The 21,183-nt window shown below is 42.4% G+C and overlaps 2 protein-coding genes across 4 annotated transcripts in view; one reads left to right on the top strand and one right to left on the bottom strand.

Annotated features, from left to right (window-relative positions):
• Positions 1 to 460: 460 nt before the first annotated feature.
• col28a1b (collagen, type XXVIII, alpha 1b) lies at positions 461 to 21,126 on the bottom strand. Its single transcript, XM_058054040.2, has 34 exons — positions 20,988 to 21,126; positions 20,570 to 20,724; positions 18,602 to 19,167; positions 16,405 to 16,425; positions 16,268 to 16,327; positions 16,124 to 16,177; positions 16,001 to 16,045; positions 15,895 to 15,921; positions 15,782 to 15,826; positions 15,663 to 15,707; positions 10,784 to 10,837; positions 10,195 to 10,263; positions 10,051 to 10,119; positions 7,653 to 7,721; positions 6,154 to 6,222; positions 5,990 to 6,058; positions 5,830 to 5,898; positions 5,446 to 5,514; positions 5,297 to 5,368; positions 5,147 to 5,215; positions 5,005 to 5,076; positions 4,811 to 4,879; positions 4,670 to 4,738; positions 4,533 to 4,601; positions 4,399 to 4,467; positions 4,264 to 4,332; positions 4,107 to 4,175; positions 3,961 to 4,029; positions 3,788 to 3,868; positions 3,542 to 3,577; positions 3,408 to 3,444; positions 2,780 to 3,334; positions 989 to 1,282; positions 461 to 915 (listed from the first exon to the last, which is right to left on the bottom strand). The coding sequence occupies exons 2-34, from the start codon at positions 20,712 to 20,714 to the stop codon at positions 746 to 748; spliced, it is 3,414 nt and encodes a 1,137-aa protein (XP_057910023.2). The 5' UTR covers positions 20,715 to 20,724; positions 20,988 to 21,126; the 3' UTR covers positions 461 to 745.
• Positions 676 to 21,183, top strand: part of mios (missing oocyte, meiosis regulator, homolog (Drosophila)) — a 36,248-nt gene continuing 15,740 nt past the window's right edge. The window contains exons 1-5 of one of the 3 annotated variants that reach the window (XM_078790694.1): positions 2,646 to 3,083; positions 3,174 to 3,377; positions 5,835 to 5,917; positions 7,639 to 7,758; positions 10,184 to 10,284. The gene's annotated coding sequence lies outside the window, so the exon portion shown is untranslated. Of the gene's footprint in view, positions 927 to 2,645; positions 3,084 to 3,173; positions 3,378 to 5,834; positions 5,918 to 7,638; positions 7,759 to 10,183; positions 10,285 to 21,183 lie in introns of those variants that run through there. The other 2 variants (XM_078790695.1, XM_078790696.1) reach the window with 2 other exon arrangements.

The following is a 21,183-nucleotide window of genomic DNA, read 5'->3' as shown; positions in this document are numbered from 1 at the left end:
CAGTTTAATGTTACTAGAATAGTCCTAATTCTTATTATTATTATCTAAAACTAGTGGTACTTATGTAATTTATTACATTAATAAAGGGCATATTTCCTTTGTTCAAAGCAAGGTTTAATTACTGTTAATTTTTAAAAGGTCTGTGGAGGGTCTTTTGTACTAAAATGAGTATTTTTGTGATTAAATAATTAAAATGTAAATTAATTAAAAAGTGATATTTTATGGTTTGCATGTTCTCCCCGTGCATGCGTGGGTTTTTTCTGGGTACTCCGGTTTTCCCTCACATTCCAAAAACATGCTAGGTTAATTGGTGACTCCAGATTGTCCATAGGTATGAATATGAGTGTGAATGGTTGTTTGTCTATATCACAGGGCATGAATGAATGAATGATATTTTATGTAAGTGTAGTGATTAGGTTGTTTTTTTTCTGCGTCCCTCTGTCCCTCAATGTGACAACAATGATTCAAAAATAGCTTTATTGTTTAATGACATTACTGTATTTAAAGTACCATTTTCACAAATATAAAGTCCAAAAAAATAGCACAACATGATTGGCTTTACTGAATAGTTAGTGGTTTAAAAAACTTTTCAAGTAAGTAGATCACAAAAATGAGTTTTTAATGTCCATCAAAGAGCTTAATAAACATTGTGTTCACATTAAAGTCATGCTTGGTTAAAGAGGCATGTTGAAGCACCTTGGTGGTAAAGTACATTATCAAGAATATTATGAAGTTTGTAGTAATATTAGATGCGCACGCAAGCTTCTTTACAGCTCCTCTCGCTATCAAAGTGGTTGGTGTTACCCTGGCAGCCTCCATACCAGAACTGAGCACAGGAGTTGGCCGTGGCGTCGTAGTACCACCTCACCACGTAGTCCCGACATGGCCCCGGGTCCAGGACCTGACTGCAGCGCTCTGTTATGGAAGTAGGACATTTTGTTTACTCTCTAAATATTTCAACAATAAGCTTCCTTTGTGTCAAACTCACGCGAGGATGCAGAAGTCATGGGTGGACGGGACCCCCGTGGTGTCTTCATAGTGGGGGCCATCGGCCCGTTGACTCCAGCCATGATGGTGTGCTTTGTCTCGACAGTCGTTTGTGGTCTGAAAGGTTCTCTGTCAAAGAATGGCACTCTCTGGGTTTCTGACGAGGTTCTGTGGTCTATTTTTGGTCTCTGCGGAGCTGCAGCTTCTCTTGCGGGTTGAGGTGGAGACGGACTGTGCTGGAGCGACACATTTTGACTGTCCTCGCAGATGCGACTTAAGAGTTTCTTCTCGAGGGCTGAAACGATTAATCATAAATCAAATGAGGGTAAGGAAAAATATAATGTACCTTTGTCCATATTCACCTATCCAGATGCTTCTGTTACATTTATGATGCCGGCTTTGCTACAATTCAAAATGGCTGACAGACACTTGTCTTGCTAGCTAGGTGGGCTAACCTACACCAGAACAATACCTTCAAAAAAGCGTTTAGTTGTTCTTACAAGCCAACACCAGCATGCGCCAGACAGCTATAAGCTAGCATTTTAGCAGCTAGAGACCACAAACTAAACTAAAAAAAACAGCATATACCAGTGTTTTTCAACCTTTTTTGAGCTACGGCACGTTTTTTTACATTGTAAAAATGTTGTGGCACACCACTAACCAAAAATGTTCCAAAATGTCACCATGACCTCACACGTGCATCAATAAGTCTATGGGAGGAACAAGGTAGGTGTTGCCACACGGACCAATATTACATTGCTCTGCCAGTCTTTACACCACAGACACTCCACAGTAGCCACGTTTTTACATCACCACTTTTTCTCTTTCCGAATGACCTTTCGGGAAACAATGGTATCCATGGAAAAGAATATTCCAATCTCTTGTCTACATGCGCCGTGAAAATCAATAGTCAATAGGGCATGCCCAGTAAAACGTAAACATCACGTGATACCGGCTTCCCCGAGTTTTTCTTTCACTTGTTGGAATAACTCCGTATTGCCAGTTTTTCGTCTGATCAAATTCAATCTTGCTAATATTTTATAATTAAACTCGGGACATGTTTTATATAGATATATATTTTCTTTTTTAATAAAACTGCACTTGTGAATAAAGTATAGAAGGGTTTAAATTCTGTTCCACAGATGGCGCTAATGCACACGAAAGCTGCTTGCCAACCGCCAATAAACAACAGAAGAAGAAAAACACCACGAAGAAGAAGGCACCCTGACAACTTTCCGTTTGAGCGGGTACAAGATACCTCAATCGGATTGGTTAAAGGAATATTCCATCCCTGTTCAATTCTTTCCGTTTGAGCAAATAAACCAAATGCAATTGGAATATTTGGGTCCATGTATACTATTGACATAATGGCTATTGACATAATATTTGCAAATGATGATTAATAAATGTTAATTATAAAAAGTGATATTGGATAATTCCTCACGGCACACCTGACGGTTTCTCAAGGTACACTAGTGTGCCGCGGCACAGTGGTTGAAAATCACTGGCATAGACCACCTACCAGCATGACCAGTCTAGCAGATGTTGTGTTTTTGCGCTAGTATGCTGGCCTGGTGGACCAGCATACATTGTGTTTTCCAGACTAGCATGAAAACAACATATGCTGGTTTTCCCAGGAAGCACCAAAAGTATTTCCGTAAAGCTAATTGCGGTTGTCTCTGAAGTTTTCTGCATCTGTTGGTTTAGTTTTAAACTTTTCAAACTTTAGTCTTAGTATTACTTTCTGTTTTAGCAAGTGTGTTTTTGCATCATGAGCTCCGTGCATCGTCACCTGGCAGGGTCTTAAAGTCGTCAATGAGGTACACGTGGTCACTGTCTGGTTCTGAAGCCATGAGGTCCAGTTCCTTCCTGAACTCCACAAACAGCGGGTCGCTGGTGTTGACCACCCCGATCACAAACATCTCGATGTTACTTCCCCGGGCTTCCCTCACCGCGGTCTCCAGACTGACCGAGTCCCTCTTGTCGGCCTGGCCGTCCGTGATGACGATCGCCAACTTCCTTACTCCGGCTCTGGCCGCTCGGAAAACCTGATTGGCCCGCTGGATGGCGCTGCCTGTAAAGGTGCCCTCGCCCAGGTAAGTCATGGAGCGTACTGCCGACTTGACTTCATCCTGGGAGGCCGCCTGGCTGAGGCTGACCACGACCGTGTTGATGTGGCTGTACAGGACGACCCCCACCCGTGTGGTGTCCCTGGCCACAGATGCCCGGTCGACGAGGGTGCTCACAAAGTCCTTGATGATATTGAAGTTGTCTGGACCCACACTTTCGGAGCTGTCGATTACAAAGACCAGTTCCAAGGGGCTTTGGCGGCAGGTCACCCCGCAATCTGAGGCATAAGATGGAAACCAAGACTTCATCGCACAGCAAAAGTAAAAACTCCCTCTGTTTTCCAGACTTACTGCATATTGATCTCACGATTTGGATGATTTCTTCCCTCTGTGAAAGACAGCAAAGCAATGTTCTCGTGATGGAGTTGCAAAGCTCAGTATTCAAAAAGTATTCATCAAGTTAGTTTGAGCATCATTTGACTTACTGTAAGTCCAGGTTCACCTTTTTGTCCCACTCTTCCCTGCGGTTCAAAAGAGAAACAGACCATCTGAGTATGCCTTCATTGACAGTAGCTATTCCTGGTAATGCTCCACAAGCATCATGAAAGGGTTTAGTCCTTCCAGGATGTATTCACATAGCACATTCCAGTCCTCCGGTTCCTAGAGTCAAACCTGTCCACTCCCATCTGCAGCAATCAATCCATTCATCATTTTTCAACAAAATCCAGTACCGAAGGTCCGGTGGCTCCGGGTTCTCCGCCAGACCCACTGTCTCCCTTTTTTCCTCTCTCACCAGTAAAGCCTCGGTCCCCCTGCAAGAACAACGTAGCATATCTACCAGTAATCGGTCTTCTATCACAAAGTCAAGCTGGCATAGATATTCTTATCAGCAGGATAGTGGTACCTTATCTCCCTGAAGTCCTATTCCAGGAGGACCTCTTGGGCCAGGAATCCCCTGAAATCCAGGCTCTCCCTGTAGAGAAAGTAAAAAAAAACTTGAATCTGCACTCTTTTAAAGTGGATCCTGCCGGTGTCAGGTGGCTGCTATACCTTTTGTCCTTGGATACCTTCTCCTGAGGGGCCCTGCAGTCCAGGAGGACCCATCGCGCCAATGGAACCCTGCAGGGAAAAATCCAAGGCGTGTCTCTCAATAGGAATATCAATCTTTAAGCCTTCAATGTATGATAATCACGATTCATATGGCTACCTTTGGCCCAAGGAGGCCTACTCCTGGAGCACCTGCAGGCCCAGGCAGTCCAGGCAGGCCTCTGTCTCCCTGGACAAAACAAGAATTTATCTTTCATTGTGCTCCATTCATCTATCTTCTCTACCTCTTCTTTACCTTCGGTCCTGGTAAGCCTACTCCATCTGGTCCAGGCTCACCTGTCAAGCCTGGGGGTCCTGGGAGCCCCTGAGGCAAAGTGTTAGGAATGATAACAAGGACGTGCACTGGACACATTGTACATTGGTACTCACTGGAGGACCTGGAACGCCTTCTCCTTTACCTCCTGATAACCCAGCAGGCCCTGGAAACCCTCTGTCACCCTATAAAAGCCACATTGTCAGAACCTGGTCATGATATATCATTGAAAGTCATTATGCCTTGAACGCACCTTGGGTCCAATTATTCCGCGACCGGGTTCACCTATTACTCCAGCAGGACCTTGTGGACCTGGCTCTCCCTGGAGGGACAACAAGAATGGATGATAGGATGAAATAAACAGGATTATATTTTGAGCATCGCATGGTCTTACCTTGGCACCAGGAATGCCCCTCCCTGGTTGTCCTGGTGCACCAGGTGGCCCAATAAATCCAGGATCGCCCTAAAAACACAACACTCATTGTGCTGCGTCCCATGAAACTGGAAGGTCTAAGTCCTGTACTCTGTACTGCAACTCTACCAAGATATATGTACTGTAAAACAATGCCCCCTTCAATGTATCCTTACCTTTGGTCCCATTGGCCCCACAGGGCCAACAGCTCCTGGCAGACCTCTGGTCCCTCTGTCCCCTCTGTCCCCCTGACAAAAGACCATGATAATTTGCTCATACCATTCCAAGCCATGATAGTAAAAAAATGAAAATCTTCACCTTCTCTCCAGGGGTGCCTTTACCAGGACTGCCATCTGGTCCCCTGGGGCCTGGTAATCCAATGTCACCCTGACATTGAAAAAGGGAACTAAACAATCAAAGTAACCTAAAATATGTCCCAAATATACTAAATACAGTGAACCTTAATACCTTTTGCCCTGGTACCCCATCCTCTCCTGGTTGACCAGGAATGCCTGGAAGGCCCTCGGCCCCCATACCTCCCTGAGAGCATCACAACAAGTTATTTTGTAATATTTACCCATTGGGACTGATATGCTGCTTTTTGCTTATATAATTACTTTTGGTCCTTGCGCTCCCACACCTCTCTCGCCAGGGGGTCCTGGTACTCCCGAGAATCCCTGATTTCCCTAAATGTCATAAAAAAATGGAAAAATCTTACTGTTGTTTTTATTGCGGTCAGTGTTTTTCACCACTTAACGCATATTGAATTCCGTGATTTACACTTTAATTGCAAAGGAAATGAACATTAAGACACCCTCATATTACTGAGATTATAAATAACCTTGTGTTTGATTGACAGGACACACTTATTTGATCTGCATGAATGCAAGCTGAGTCATTTCCATGCAATCAAAGTGCTAAACAGCTGAACGTCCATCACAATTAGCAGCTTCGTTTGCATTTCATCAGACATTTAATGCGGGTCTACTTTGGTCCTATACCTTAGGTCCTGGTATTCCCACACCTGGAGCTCCTCTGGGTCCCGTGGGTCCTGCAGGGCCTTGGTCACCCTGAAGGAAAAATGTGCAGGTAAGAGACCCTGGGAGCTTTTTTCAGAGCTAATCTAGCAGGTGATACAACTGATTGTTTGTAAATGTGTACCTTTTCTCCTTGGAACCCAACACCGGGAGAACCAACTGGACCAGGCTGTCCAGGTGGACCAAGACTGCCCTAAAGAAATGCTTGTCAAATGTACAGTATTCTGGGCTTTTGGTGAAGTATAAGAGACCTAAACAATAAATATATACGACAATAGGTTTATTTACCTTGTCACCTTTGAAACCGATACCAGGCAGCCCACGATTCCCCCGGGGTCCTTCAAGTCCACGATCACCCTAACATGTAAACACATGGACATTTGAATTACAGTATATGGGAACTTCTACCAAGAGTTATACAGTCCCTCGTAGTCTTGCATTTTGATTATCGCTCCCTTGCTTTATCACGGCTTTCCGCGAGGTTTTCATGAAGTCAGCCATGGCCTGTCAAACATCCCATAATGACATAGTGGAAAAAAGTTCTCCTCCCATTCCATTTGGAAGTGGTAACTTTCTTGCTTCTTAAGTTTAGAACGAATACATTTGTGGCTAACTGGTTAGCTCGCTAGCTCACAATCAACAGCAATCAACTGTCTGTAGTTCCTGCAGCATAAAGCTGTGTAATGTGTTGTAAACAATAAATACCGTATTTTCCGGACTATAAGTCACACTTTTTTTCATCGGTTGGCTGTTCCTGCGACTTATACTCCAGAGCGACTTATAAATGAAAAAAGTGTTTATGTTACATAAACACTGGTCACCTTTTCTGTTCATGTTTATTTTTTGTGTAGCTGAATAAGCATTGTGTTAGCATATCTTACACCTATTCAGCCTGTTCTCTATTCTTTTATTGTTACAACTTGCCTTCCAAGAGGACGTAATGTCGGTTTTGGTCAAGTAGTTTGGAAAATAAATTACCCGCAAAATATGCGACTTATACTACAGTGCGACTTATGTATGTTTTTTTGCATTTTTTTGCATTTTTGGCATTGTGCCATTTATACTCCGGAGCGACTTATAGTCCAGAAAATACGGTAATAGGAGTGTAACTGTGACTATAGGAGTGTTTTTTCATGTCACCAGAACTATTTCTTTAAAAGTCATAAACAGGTTGTCTTTGCCCAAAACATGAAAACATTGAATCCTATAACCCGGAAATTCATTTATTACGGTCAGGTTTGGAACTGTGTTCATCATGGTTTGGAATATTAAAAAAAACACAGTGGACCCTGAGGTCGTACAAAGAGTAGCAGTGGCTAACTTCTTTTTACACTTGTATTTAACTTGTATGTTAAAATTGTTTAAAAAAATGTAATGCGTGGGGCACAATCATGTGATCCACACAAAAAATTGGAGGAACCATTTTTGTATTACTTTCAAATTTTAGTATTGTAGCTGACTTGACAGGTGATATAATTCAAAGGTGGGTGCTCTTATCCTCATTGGGTCTTGATGCTATAATTAGATAAGGATGAGAATGACTAACAGACATTCCAGCAGTGATGAATGGGTTTTTCTGGAGGACGATCAGCACATCATCTGCATAGAAGGTTAATTTGTCTTCTGTAGATATTGATCTAATACTCCTGCTCTTATTGTTTTGCTTGTTTTAGAAGATTGCAAAAAGTGATGGAAAAAAATTGTAATCAATTTGATTCACGGTTGTACACGTTGCCAATTCACAACAAACGTTATGTTGAATAATGTTTGCAGACTGACCCACCCACCTTTGGCCCTGCAGGACCCTCTCCAGGTGGTCCAGGGTTTCCTCGTAGTCCCGGTGGTCCAAGAAGACCCTGAAACAGACAGCCAGCGTTGCCTCAAGCATGTACAGTAAGTGAATAAACATTGACATGTGAACGTCTCCTGTGGGCCACATAGTAACTGGATGCGTTAAAGGAAACCGGAGCTCATTAATCTTAGTTTTCTGTGATTGTGTAACAAAATGTCATATTTTGTTTTACAACTTGACCTGCTAAACACAGCAGATGCTCTTTCTATTTGAGACGGTTAAATGTATTTACCTGACAGCCTGCGTCAGGTAACCTAACCTTTTCAAAACCTAAGGCCAAAGTGTAGAAAAAAATCTGGTTGCGTGTTTGGTTATGGACGCCAATAACCGGGGTTTTCCTACACACGACACCACAGTGTTTACATCAGAAACTACATGGATGCCCTCATATCTGGGTTTGGTTGTAGCTGTTATTCAAACGCTTTCTATTCAAATTCTGCTTCCTGTTGAAGAACATGGCGAAGAAGCACTTTGAGATCGGCCATTTTCCCTCAAATAATCATTCCATGTCCAAGGCATCTTCCTCGTAACAGACTCCGATGCTGGTTTTGGGACTCACTATTGTTATTGTCAGTTATGTGTGGATGCATTCAAAAAAATATGAGGTCATGTGGACACAATATTTTTCATAAACGGAAGGGGGGGGGGGTATGTGGTTTTACAAATACCCTGCTACGTGTGTATATGTGTGGGAACAATCTGTACAAGCTGGTAGCTGCACAAGCTGAGTGGGACCAATCACAGTGGAGCGGGCATGCCCAAGGGTGGGCTGTGAATGGAATAAATTAAAACAGACCAAAATCCAATAAAATACAGTACAGCTGGAATAGGTACAGATTCTGAAAGATCTAGAACGCTTTCTGTACGGGTTATCTTGTGAGGCTGCTTTGTAGGAGTCCACAACTCAATACAAAAGGGAAGAAAATGAGCATAGCAGGTCCCTTTTAAAAAATATATTTTTTGGAACAGAAAAAAATTTTTTGGGGCTAACATACTTTTACATACTACTATATTCTTATTACACATGTTTTGTGGTTCAAGCAGAACTGTAGCCCTTGCACCAGGTTAGCCAATTTAACTGGGCAGTGGAACTATGGCATTACACCCCGCCAATCACACAGGAAATGATTAAGTAAATTGTCTAGTTTGCATAAATCGACCATGGTCGATACATGGTCACACGCTGTGGGAGACAAACAACTGCTGCTCCTTCAGAACATCAATACATGCTTTCATGTTCGAGTCTCCAAAAGTGCCCATTAAACCAGAAAAAGTTAAAAATACAATTTAACTCGCAGTTTCGGGATCTCTTCATGGCAAAGGCAAAAACGCGGTTGGATTGTTGAGCTGCATAAAGGCTGTTTGATGCTTTCTGCATCTGCGAGGTCCACATGTCTTCATGTGGACAAACAACGTCATTTTTGCACCCAAGCACCCTGCTCCATGCACCTCCACACCGGTGTTGAGACCTTTTTAACACCTTCACTGGAGACATGCAACGTTCCAACCTGCTTCAAGGCTTCCACCATCATCCCAAGAAACTGAGGACTTCATGACTACAGATCCGTCACCTTGACCTCTGTGGTCATGATGACATTCAAGCGTCATCCTGTCATATATCAGAGACATTACTGACCCACACCTGGATCCCTTGCTGTTCGGCTATGATGATGATGATGATGCAGGAAACATGGCACTGTACCTCATTCCCCAGTACCTGGACTCTCCAGAATTCTCCAGATGTGGAGATGTTGCTGGAGACATCCCTTGTGACTGAAGTCCCTTGTCTGTGTAGTAATGACTGGCCTTTTCAACGGGACAACGCTGCAGTTCATAATGCCCGCCTGACAATTCCTCTGGACTTCTTCCAGAGGAATAAGCTCACTCTTTTTGGACCATCTTGCGTGTTCCTCTGATCTAAAGCCAACTGAGAACATTTGGGAATAGATGGCAAGGGACGTTTACAACAATGGACATCAGTTCCAGACAGTGCATGATCTCCGTGAAGCCATCTGGAGCAACATTCCCACTAGCCTCCTGGAAACACCGGCATCAAGCATGCCCAAACCTATTTTTGAGATTGTTATGTTCTTAAACTTTTGATCATTCTATTTCACTTTAATGCTTATTTGCAGCTAAATTGCTTACTAAAGTATTTAAAAACAGTGCAAAATGTAAATTGTTGCAATTTTTCAACTGGTCTTTTGCGATTAGGAGTGTATTTGTGGCGATCCTAATTGATCTATGGCAGGCCACCACACATCAATGAATGTATGGCAAATACTCATATCGTACAAAAACATGTTTCTAAATTACATTGTAGAGCTACTCACTGGTATTCCTGGTTCTCCGATGCCAAGTGGACCTGTTGGACCTGGCCTTCCCTGGATACCTTTTTCACCCTGAAAGCATCACACGTCACCTCAGTGCACATTCATAACATATTTGTTTTTTTTATTCATATAGGTAGACATCACCTTGGCTCCTGGAAAGCCAATACCAAAGTCACCCGGTGGACCAGGGTCACCACCAGGCCCTCGATCGCCCTGCAACAGGACGACATTGACGTAAGTATCAGCAAGTATGTTTACATTCTTCTACAATGTATATTATTAACACGTAAAGGTATTCAGCTCTATTTATTCTAATGCAGCCTTTAAAGGTCCAAATGGTTCATAGCTGCAATCATTTTGTGGTATTTTGGCACTAAAGAGGAGAGCTTTGTCCTCCCTCCTCTGAATGAATGTGTAATATTTTCCCATGTGCTGTAAATCAACCATATTTGCTGCCGATAAAGACATCTTTGTTCAAAAAGCTGTGCATCAGCTCCATGCTCAGCAGAAGCTTCATGCCTGTGGGCTTCCTCCTTAAAGGTCCTTGACTGTATGTGTGCCATTGTGTACCACACTGTATGAAGCCTAACAACTTATACCAGCAAAGGCCATGGCTTCATTCCTACTGGGAAAATAACCTACAAAACGGCCATAAATTCGGCATAATGATGCTGTTTTTCCACACGCAAGACTATTGATTTTGAAGCCTCGTTACGATCCTCATCAAAAGTACTTTTTGTCCAGGTGGTCCCTCGAGGCCAATGTCACCAGGTGGTCCAGTCTCTCCCTGCAAAATACATGAAATCGCTTAATTCTGTATAGATAGTCATTATTTATGATCATCAAGTGTTTGCGCGAAGTTGGGAATGGCTTAAAACGCTCGGTTTCAGAGGGCGTTGCAAAACTGGTTCCCTTGTGATGTCACAAAGGAGCCCTCCCCCAAGCGCTGGTTTGCTTCATGAAACAAGCTCAGGCAGAAGTTGTTATAGTTGGTACTTCCCAAGAAGAGAAAAACATTTTCATCTGTCAGCTGCATTTCACATGGACTGTTTTTGTAAACATGAACGTGAAATATCCGCCAAACTGTTGCTGCAGCCAGGAGCAAAGCACTATCGCCGGGAAAGGTGCAATAATGTCGGACACGCTGTGCGTCCATGGAGGTTGGAGAGAACCACAGTGCTCACCGATGTCTGGAACACGTTAGTCTCGCAAAAAACGTGGAATGACCACATTTGAAGATCGTATACAGATCGTACATGCAGTGCCCTCACGTCTGCGTCTGAGCTCCACAGCACCAGCGGTGCCTCTGACAAAGTATTTCCGAGAGTGCTCCTCGGGCGGGCGAGGTTGGAGGCCACACGGCAAGTACCGGCTTCTCCTGAGCACCAGTGGTGCCTACTCTTTGAGTTCATACACGGTCACTCAGGGGTCTCCAGCCAGTAGATCATGAGCTGCCAGTAAGCTCCTAAACACATTTCAATTAGCTCTTCAAAGGCTTTATTCCTTTATTATCAACAAAGTGTTGTGCGGAGTCAGGACGTAGTTTGGGAGTGTGACCAATCACAGTGGAGTGGCCGTGCCCGGACGTGGGTGGAATAAATTAAAACAGACCGACTTGGCGGGAAGCACAATTCCAAGGAAATACAGCTGAAATAGGTGCAGATTCTGGAAGATCGAGAAAGTTTTCTGTGTAGCTACTGTATAGGAGTCCACAACTCAATACAAAGGGTCGAAAAATTAGCATAATTGGTCCCCTTTAGGCGGCACGGCGGTCGAGTGGTTAGCGCGCAGACCTCACAGCTAGGAGACCAGGGTTCAATTCCACCCTTCACCCTCGGCCGTCTCTGTGTGGAGTTTGCATGTTCTCTCCGTGCATGCATGGGTTTTCTCCGGGTACTCCGGTTTCCTCCCACATTCCAAAAACATGCTAGGTTAATTGGTGACTCCAAATTGTCCATAGGTATGAATGTGAGTGTGAATGGTTGTTTGTCTGTATGTGCCCTGTGATTGGCTGGCCACCAGTCCAGGGTGTACGCCGCCTCTCGCCCGAAGTCAGCTGGGTCTCCAAATCTCCGTGCTAACCACTCGACCGCAGTGCCGCCCACGATAGGACTTCTTTCTTCTAACTTTATACTTGTAAAATTCTAACTTTTTCCATATGTTTCTCTCCTAATATTACAACTTTATTCACAGAATTAAATATATAAATAATAATATAATAATAAAAAAATATTAGAATAATATAATAACATTATATATAATTATTATATATTATTATATAATTAAATATAATAAAATTTTTACAAATTTATTCCATCCATCCATCTTCTACTGCTTATCCAGGGTCGGGTCGCAGGGCAGCAACCCAAGCAGGGAGGCCCAGACTTCCCTCTCCTCGGCCACTTTGTCCAGCTCCTCCCGGCGTTCCCAGGCCAGTTGGGAGACGTAGTTTCTCCAACGTGTCCTGGGTCTTCCCTGAGGCCTTCTACCGGTTGGATGTGCCCTGAACACTTCCAGGGATGCGTCCAGGAGGCATCCTGACCAGATGCCCGAGCCACAATGCGGGGGAGTAGCGGTTCCACTCCGAGTCTCTCCCAGATGACGGTGCTTCTCACCTTATCTCTAAGGGAGAGCCCAGCCACCCTGCGGGGAAAATTCCAGCCGCTTGTACCCGCAATCTTGTCCTTTCCGTCACTTATTTCTGTTTCTCTTTTCATTTTTTGCCGGTTCATTCACCAGGGGCCAACCAGGGCTCTCAAGTTTAAGCTCAGACAGGTGTTCCAATGTTCCAATGTTCTGTGGTTAGTCAATCAAAGTCAATCAAGTCAACAAGCTGCGGGCCTCAAATGACCCCTTGGCCTCATTTGGGACGCCCCTGCTCCATCATATGTGGCAAAAGAAGGTTTATAAATAATGTAGTCTTGTAGCAGGTCACATGAATGAGAATCAGACAAGAGGAGGATTAAAGTCAACATCCAGTTCTTTCATGTACTTTCTCAGGCCCCGCTCAAAAAGCAACACGCTTTATTCCGACAACTAAGCGTCCAGGTCGCCGTGCTAATCCCACCATACAAAGTGTGTTCCTGCAAAAGAAAAATATCCTGCAAGCCTGAATTCCCTGCTTTGGAATCAGGATTAGATGGAAGCCAATATTCACATTCCATTAGTGCAGAGGTGAACAAAGACCAGACTCCACCAGCAGTCGTCACAGTGGACACTTTGACTACCGTCTTTTGTATCAATGGTTGAAGGGGACATCAAAAAACAATGAAATTGCTTGTGGATTCAGATACTACTAAACTAGGTTAATACTCTTTGCTGTTGTTGGTCATAGTCGATACATACATTATTCCAATTTCCGTTTAGCATTGGAAAGCCAGGGTTCATCTCAACCTTTTACTTGTAAAATGACAACTTTTGACTTTATGAATATAATCTAATATAGGGCTGCATGGCGGTCAAGTGGTTAGCACGCAGACCTCACAGCTAGGAGACCAGGGTTCAATTCCACCCTTTACCCTCGACCATCTCTGTGTGGAGTTTGCATGTTCTCCCCGTGCATGCGTGGGTTTTCTCCGGGTACTCCGGTTTCCTCCCACATTCCAAAAACATGCTAGGTTAATTGGCGTCTCCAAATTGTCCATAGGTATGAATGTGAGTGTGAATGGTTGTTTGTCTATATGTGCCCTGTGATTGGCTGGCGACCAGTCCAGGGTGTACCCCGCCTCTCGCCCGAAGACAGCTGGGATAGGCTCCAGCACACCTCGCGACCCTCATGAGGATAAGTGGTAGAAAATGAATGAATAATCTAATATAATCCAATATAATCTAATATAATCTAATTAATAATGTAGGAATTGCAATGTCTTTAGGAAATGTAAACAAATGTGGCTTTCCCTTACGAGCCATTGCTAGTAACGTAAACAGAGGAGCAGAGCTTGGTGGAGGGCAGAGAGCTTATCTGGCTCACAGCTACGTCCATATAAGGAAGCTCGCTCCTCTGTGACATCACAAAGGAACAGTTTTTCTACGCCCTCTGGAACCAAGCTTTTTGAGCCATCCCAAACTTCTTTCAGGGCTCACTTCCAAATGCGCAAACCTCATTAACTGAAACAATCTGGCATTGTTTAACACGAGAATACAACATTGGAGGAAATTGGAAAATATATATATATATATATATTTATGCTTCTAAAATTGCGACTTCTTGGCTTTATTCTAGTCTGTAGACGTATGATTATGACATAATTCTTGGAATTCTGTGACTTTATGTTTGCTGGTTAACATTAGCACTTTTTTAACCTGTAAAACCAAACACCATCAGTCAGACTGTTATGTTGTCTTGCCATTTCCAATGGGTTGACAAGGTCATTTTGAGGTCACTAATAGCTTGTGATTGGATCCTGCCAAAGAAAGAGCTCCCGTTTCGTCACCGACTCGGAAAACAGCACAGTATTTATTATTATTCTTGTAAAATTAAAATTAGAACTTTATCCTTGTAAGATCATCATTATTCTCTTTTCTTGTAAAATTATTCGGGTAAAATGAAAATAAGGCTTTATTCTTACGACAATAACATCATTCTGGTCATTCTCATTCTATTTTTTTCCGCTAATGCTTGTAAAATTTTAGATTCCCACTTTATTCTTGTGAAAAAATATTGACTATTAATGTAAAAAAATCTGCAAAATTAAGGCTTTATTTATGTAATTATGTTATTGTATTCTCATAGACTTATGTCAATGCTTGTAAAATTCTGACTATGCAATTCATACTGAAACAGCAGCTTTCCCTTATAATAATTTCATTGAATTCTCATAATTACAACATTGTTATGATTGAAATTGTGCTTGTTAAAATTGCGACTTTTTCATGAAATAATCTGACCTAATGCTCAAATTCTGACTATTAATGTGAAAACACTCACAAAACGAAGGTCATGAAGGACAATATTCTGGGCATTCTGTTTTTTTATACTCACAGGTTTTTTTTTTGTTAATTCTTGTAATATTTTGACTTTTATGACAATTTGTGCAAAAATAATATTATGACATAATTTTTATTTTTCTCATAAAATTAAGATTTTATGCTTCAGAAATTCAGACTTTTTTTTTTACTTCACCACATACATAAATTTCATTCTGGTGTTTGCATACTGTAGTTCAGGGGTGGGCAAATATTTTGACTGGTGGGCCGCATTGAGTTAACAAAATTGTCCGGGGGGGCCATAACATATATTTAACATACACACTATTTTATACTTACAATTTTTCTAGATTTTTTTGGTCGAATTTTATCTGTAAAACTTTTTCAGGAGCACTTTAAACATCAGTCATTTAATATATCATACATTTATTTATATATATATATTGTTAATATATATTTTTTTTCTTGTTATTTATTTTCATTTAATTTGTAATTTTTTTGTTTTTTTTTTACTAAATAAGACGTCCGACTTGCAAGTTATGTTGCGAGATTGTATGTTAAAATTTGAAATACTTAAAAAGCAACAGGCGGGCCGGATTCAATCGCTTAGTGGGCCGCATGTGGCCCCCGGGCCGTAGTTTGCCCACCCCTGCTGTAGTTTATTCACTAATATGAGTCAAAGGTACCTGTTTTCCCTTTGGTCCTCGTAGTCCAGGATGTCCCTCCGAACCCTGAAAGATGACACTTCATTAATTAGAAACTAATTAAGAGTTTTTAATGAAAATCCTATTAATAAAACACATACCGGGTCACCTTTACTCCCGGGAGGACCACACTCCCCCCTCTCCCCCTGAAAGAGACATTTCAAGCTTTTGAAGTGCTTATTTTTCCACGACTATGAAGATACGAAGACCTTACCTTGTTGCCCTTGTAACCCGGACGACCCTGCAAGACAGCCTTCAACAATAAGAGCCTCCTCTATCCTCACACAAACAATACAAAATAAGACCGGGTTACGCTTTACCTCTGGACCGTCACTTCCTGGTCGACCGTTCACGCCGGGCTCCCCCTTGAGTGACAACACAGACCCACAATGAGACCGAGACACTTTTTCCTTTTCCTTGTCTCATTGTTCATTGTGACCTACCTTCTCTCCCAGAGCACCAGGAGGCCCTCTGAAACCCGCCTCGCCTTTTCTGCCCTGAAATGAGTCATTTTAACATTTTTGTTAAAATGAGTTTTCGTAATCATTTGGGGTGAAGAAAATGATTTTGAGGCAGTAATAACCCACCGGAGCTCCTGGGGGTCCTCGGTCTCCTCTTTCGCACAAACACACCTGAGCTTCTGGACACTAAAGAGGCAAGGAGATGATGAGTCAGGAACGTCGCCCGGTGCTGGAATACAAAATGTAAAATTGCAAACACGCACCTCTTCCAGTACGACTGTACCCTGGAAGCAAAATAATACACACAGAAGAGTCAGTAACCAACCAAACGTCCATCCGTTCATCTTCTATGCCATTTATCCTCACTACGGTCGTGGGGCCAACCAAACTTTTACAGAAAAATATGCCTTCAAGGGGACCTATTATGCTCAAGCTCATTTTGAGGTCACTGATAGCTCGTGATTGGATCCTGCCAAAGAAAGAGCTCCCGTTTCGTCACTGACTCGAAAAACAGCACAGTATTTAAACAATTGGTAGTTATTATTATTATTATTCTCGTAAAATTAGATCCTTGTAAGATAACATCATTATTCTCTTTCCTTGTAAAATTATGACTATTCGGGTAAAAAAAAAATAAGGCTTTATTCTTACGACAATAACATCATTCTGGTCATTCTTTTTATTCTCATTTTTTTCCGTTAATGCTTGTAAAATTTTAGATTTCTACTTCATTCTTGTGAAAAAATATTGACTATTTATGTAAAAAAATCAGCAAAATTAAGGCTTTATTTATGTAATTATGTTGCTGTATTCTCATAGGCTTATGTTAATGCTTGTAAAATTCCGACTACGCGATTCATACTAAAACAGCAGCTTTCCCTTATAATAATTTCATTGAATTCTCATAATTACAACATTGTTATGATTGAATTTGTGCTTGTTAAAATTGCGAATTTTTCTCGAAATAATCTGACCTAATGCTCATTAAATTCTGACTATTAATGTGAAAACACTCACAAAATTAAGGTCTGTTTTTTTCATTCTGTTTTTTTATACTCACAGGGTTTTTTTTTGTTAATTCTTGTAATATTTTGACTTTTATGACAATTACAACATTGTTATGATTGAAATTGTGCTTGTTAAAATTGCGACTTTTTTTCGAAATAATCTGACCTAATGCTCATTAAATTCTGACTATTAATGTGAAAACACTCACAAAATGAAGGTCATGAAGGACAATATTCTGGGCATTCTGTTTTTTATACTCACAGGGTTTTTTTGTTAATTCTTGTAATATTTTGACTTTTATGACAATTTGTGCAAAAATAATATTATGATATAATTTTTATTTTTCTCATAAAATTAAGATTTTATGCATCAGAAATTCAGACTTTTTTTAACTTTTTACTTCTTTTTTTGCCATTTATCCTCACTACGGTCGTGGGTCCAACCAAACCTTTACAGAAAAATATGCCTTCAAGGGGACCTATTATGCTCATTTTCAGCCCTTTGTAATGAGTTGTGGACTCCTATAGAGCAACTACACACAATAATCCACACAGAAAGCTTTGTCGATCTTAAAGAATCTGCACCTATTTTAGCTGTATTTCCTTGGATTTTTATTTTCTAATTTCTTCCACTTACCACTTCCGCCCACTCCACTGTGATCACTGGTCACACTCAGCTTGTACCCGGATTTGTCCATAAAAGGAAGTCACCGGTGACTTCTCACAAGGCTCACAGTGAAGTCACAGTGACCCGTTGTTTGGAAACAAGAAAAACAGAGCCAACGGAGCGTTCAGAGCCATCCTAAACTTCTTTCAGGGCTCACGTCCAAATGCGCAACCTTCATTATCTTTGGCTTCGTTTAATACAAGAGTACTACATTCCAACTACATTCATAGGTCAGAAAAGCACAATAATTCCTCTTTAAAACTCCAAGTGTCATCATCACCATCCAAATGACCATTTAGTTGTTTCTACAATTTTATACTCAATTCTAATTGTAATTGTAGGTAATAGGTAAAAATGTGTTTCTTATAAAAATGAAGGTTTTATTCTTGTGATTACAATTGTTCCCAAAATGCGACGGCTTTATTTTCCTGTATTTATGTTCACGGTTGTAAAATGATTACTTTTTACTCGTAAAATTACAACTTTTGCTCTGGATATTTCATTCTTATTCTTACAGTTATTGCCTGGCTTATTATTTTTCAATCAAAAAAGACTGTTGGGCGGCACGGCGGTCTAGTGGTTAGCGCAGTGGAGTGGTCAGTGATTGGCTTTGTGTACCCCGCCTCTCGCCCGAAGACAGCTGGGATAGGCTCCAGCACCCCCGCGACCCTCGTGAGGAAAAAGCGGTAGAAAATGAATGAATGAATGAATGAAAAAGACTGTTTTGCCTTGGCGGAGGTTATTTAGTGTTTGTGTCACATGTGGCCACTAGAGGGCAGCGCTCACCATCTCTTTGAGCAGCTTCTGCTCCAGCTGAGGATCCAGAAGACTCTGAAGAAACTGCTGAGCGGGCGCGCTGGCGACGGCCCGCAGCTTGGCGCTGTTGTGACTCTGCCGAGCGATGTCCGACAAGCCCACAGCGAAGATCTTGATCCCATTAGCTTTGGCCTCCGCCGCAGCCGCGATCACGTCCGGGTTCCGGGGGTGGTCCACCCCGTCGGTCATCAGCACAGCCACCCTGACGCTGTCGGCTGGTGTCTCTTGCACCAGCAACTGCGTGGCGTTGGAGATGGCGTAGGTGGTGTAGGTGCCGTGTCCAATGTAGCTCATGACGCTGACAGGGCCGTGGAAGGAGTCCAGGTTTTTCCAGGCCGAGAACCTGTGCTCCACCGACACGGTGCTGCTGTACTGGAGGGCGGCCATTCGCACCTTCAGCGTCCAGCCGGCCACCTGCAGCATGGACAGGCGAGTACTGAAGCTCAGCACAAAACCTTTCTGCTTCTCAAACAGGGAGATCTTGGCACTCTCGGAGCTGTCCAGGATGAAAACCACTTCCAGGGAGCAGGTGGGAGCTGCCAGACAGGAAGGGGAGAGAATCTGAGCAAAAGCCTGCAACTGCTGTAAACCTGATTGAAGATTGAACACTGGGATCTCAATTAATAGACCGGGCGCACCGGGCACACCATGCGTAAGCTGCGCCAACAGGGCAATTTTCGTGAGCGGCGCACATACGCCTACATCCCTCCCACTGGCTCAAGTGGCAAAGAGGGCGGAGAGAAGGCATGACAGGGTTTAACAACAGCCGAGTGTAATCTTAACAAATCAAATCAAACGTCTCTCATTGCCTTTAAATGTGCAGGAACCCCTGGGCTGCGCATCCAAGGCCACAATGCCATCATACACCACGTAGACAACGTCGTGGGACACATGTCATCTGTTTCTCACAGTTACATTAAACACAGCAGCAGGCTAACCCAGGCATTTTGCTTGTGACCCACCTGCATTCCTCCTCTGCATCGCCAAATAGGAGAACCTTTGATGGTCTAATCTCTTTGAGGAAAAGTGAAAATAAAATATTCTACACCCAGATTTTAACAAACAACATTGTATTGATCATTTTTTTAGTTGTTGTAATTATTAGTTGTCTAATGGGTCACTTTCTCTGTTTCATTTGCATACTAACAGGGATTGGATGGGGAGAGAGGGGCGATCTGGGATGTGAAGAAGCATCCGGCACAGAGATGAGTGAAGCTTTTTCTGGGGAGTTTTCACTTCTAAAATGTTCTTGGGGGGGGTAATATACTAATGTAACTAATATAGAAGTCATATCATTATCATCATAATGTCATCATAACAATAACAACAGTACAAAAATATGCACAAACCCCACTTACAAAAGGGGGGGGGGGGGCCTTTTTTGTTATGCAAATCAGAAATGGAGCAGGATGGGGTAGACTTTGGGTAGGCCCGGTTCTGACTACCTCCATTTGATCCCGATACAAGTGGACTGTAACAGCAAAATGACAAACCAGATGCTTTTTTTTAGTAGGGATGTCTGATATTGGCTCTTTTCTGAAACCCGATATGCCGATATTGTCTAACTCTCCATTTCTGATACCGATATCACCCGATACCGAGATGTGTAACATGACATATCTCCTGTGGTGGAATGAACACGTGTGTTGTTTACAGCATTTTTTGAAATATCTGTTTTCATGATTGGCAAAAAATATGATACTGATATTGCATTTTTATTTGGCCAACAATTATCGGTACTGAGAAGTATCAGACATTCCTAATTTTTACTTAGATTTGCACCTAAATCAAATAGGTTCTTCCTTTTAAATTAGGTGGTGAAAATATTCGGACCGGTTCTCTGTACGACACATTGTTATATGAATTCATCTCTGACAGGTCCTGACTGATGTACTTCCTGCCTGGATGCAGTACAATGCCTCACATGCATGCAATTACCATTTCCTCCATTGTCTGGCAGCCTGTAGTTGTTCCTACGTCCAGTTCTTCTCTGGCCTGTGGCACCGTGCAGGAGAGCCAGCAGCAGGAGAAGGAGGATCCACCATGTTGCCCTCGAGTTTGCCTTCCTGTTCAACACTTCCATCCTATACACACTTTTGCATTGCACAAATGCAAAAGAGGTTCAATCTTTGAGTAACCCATGCAGCCTACTAATCACACCCAAAAAAGCGGTATGCACATTATAATTGAATATGCTTGCTGGAATTATGCATGCAGCATACCGATGTCAACATCTATTATTTTAATGCAATGATGCAAAATGAGTTTTGAAGTTGCACAAAATCTGTCATGTTAGCATAATTCACCAAAAAAAGTGCATACAGCTGCAAGTAAAAGTAGCACAAAGTCTATTTACCCAAACTGTCATTTGGCCAAGGCCTCCTTGTTGTATTCCAGTCACCTGTGGTTGTCTGGGGGCATCCCACCTGGCAGGGCTCGCCTTGTAAAGCAGGCTCAGACTGTCTGACAACTTTGGGTAACTGATGTGCATGGGCTTCTGTTTGTGTGTGTGTGTGTGTGTGTGTGTGTGTGCCAGGCCCAGGGAGGGAGGG

Source organism: Doryrhamphus excisus, linkage group LG5, assembly GCF_037039965.1.
Source record: "Doryrhamphus excisus strain RoL-2023G ecotype Guam linkage group LG5, RoL_Dexc_Guam_v1.1, whole genome shotgun sequence".
Taxonomy (NCBI): Eukaryota; Metazoa; Chordata; class Actinopteri; order Syngnathiformes; family Syngnathidae; genus Doryrhamphus; species Doryrhamphus excisus.
The sequence above is the reverse complement of the archived record's forward strand: the minus strand, read 5'-3'. Positions and strand labels throughout refer to the sequence as shown.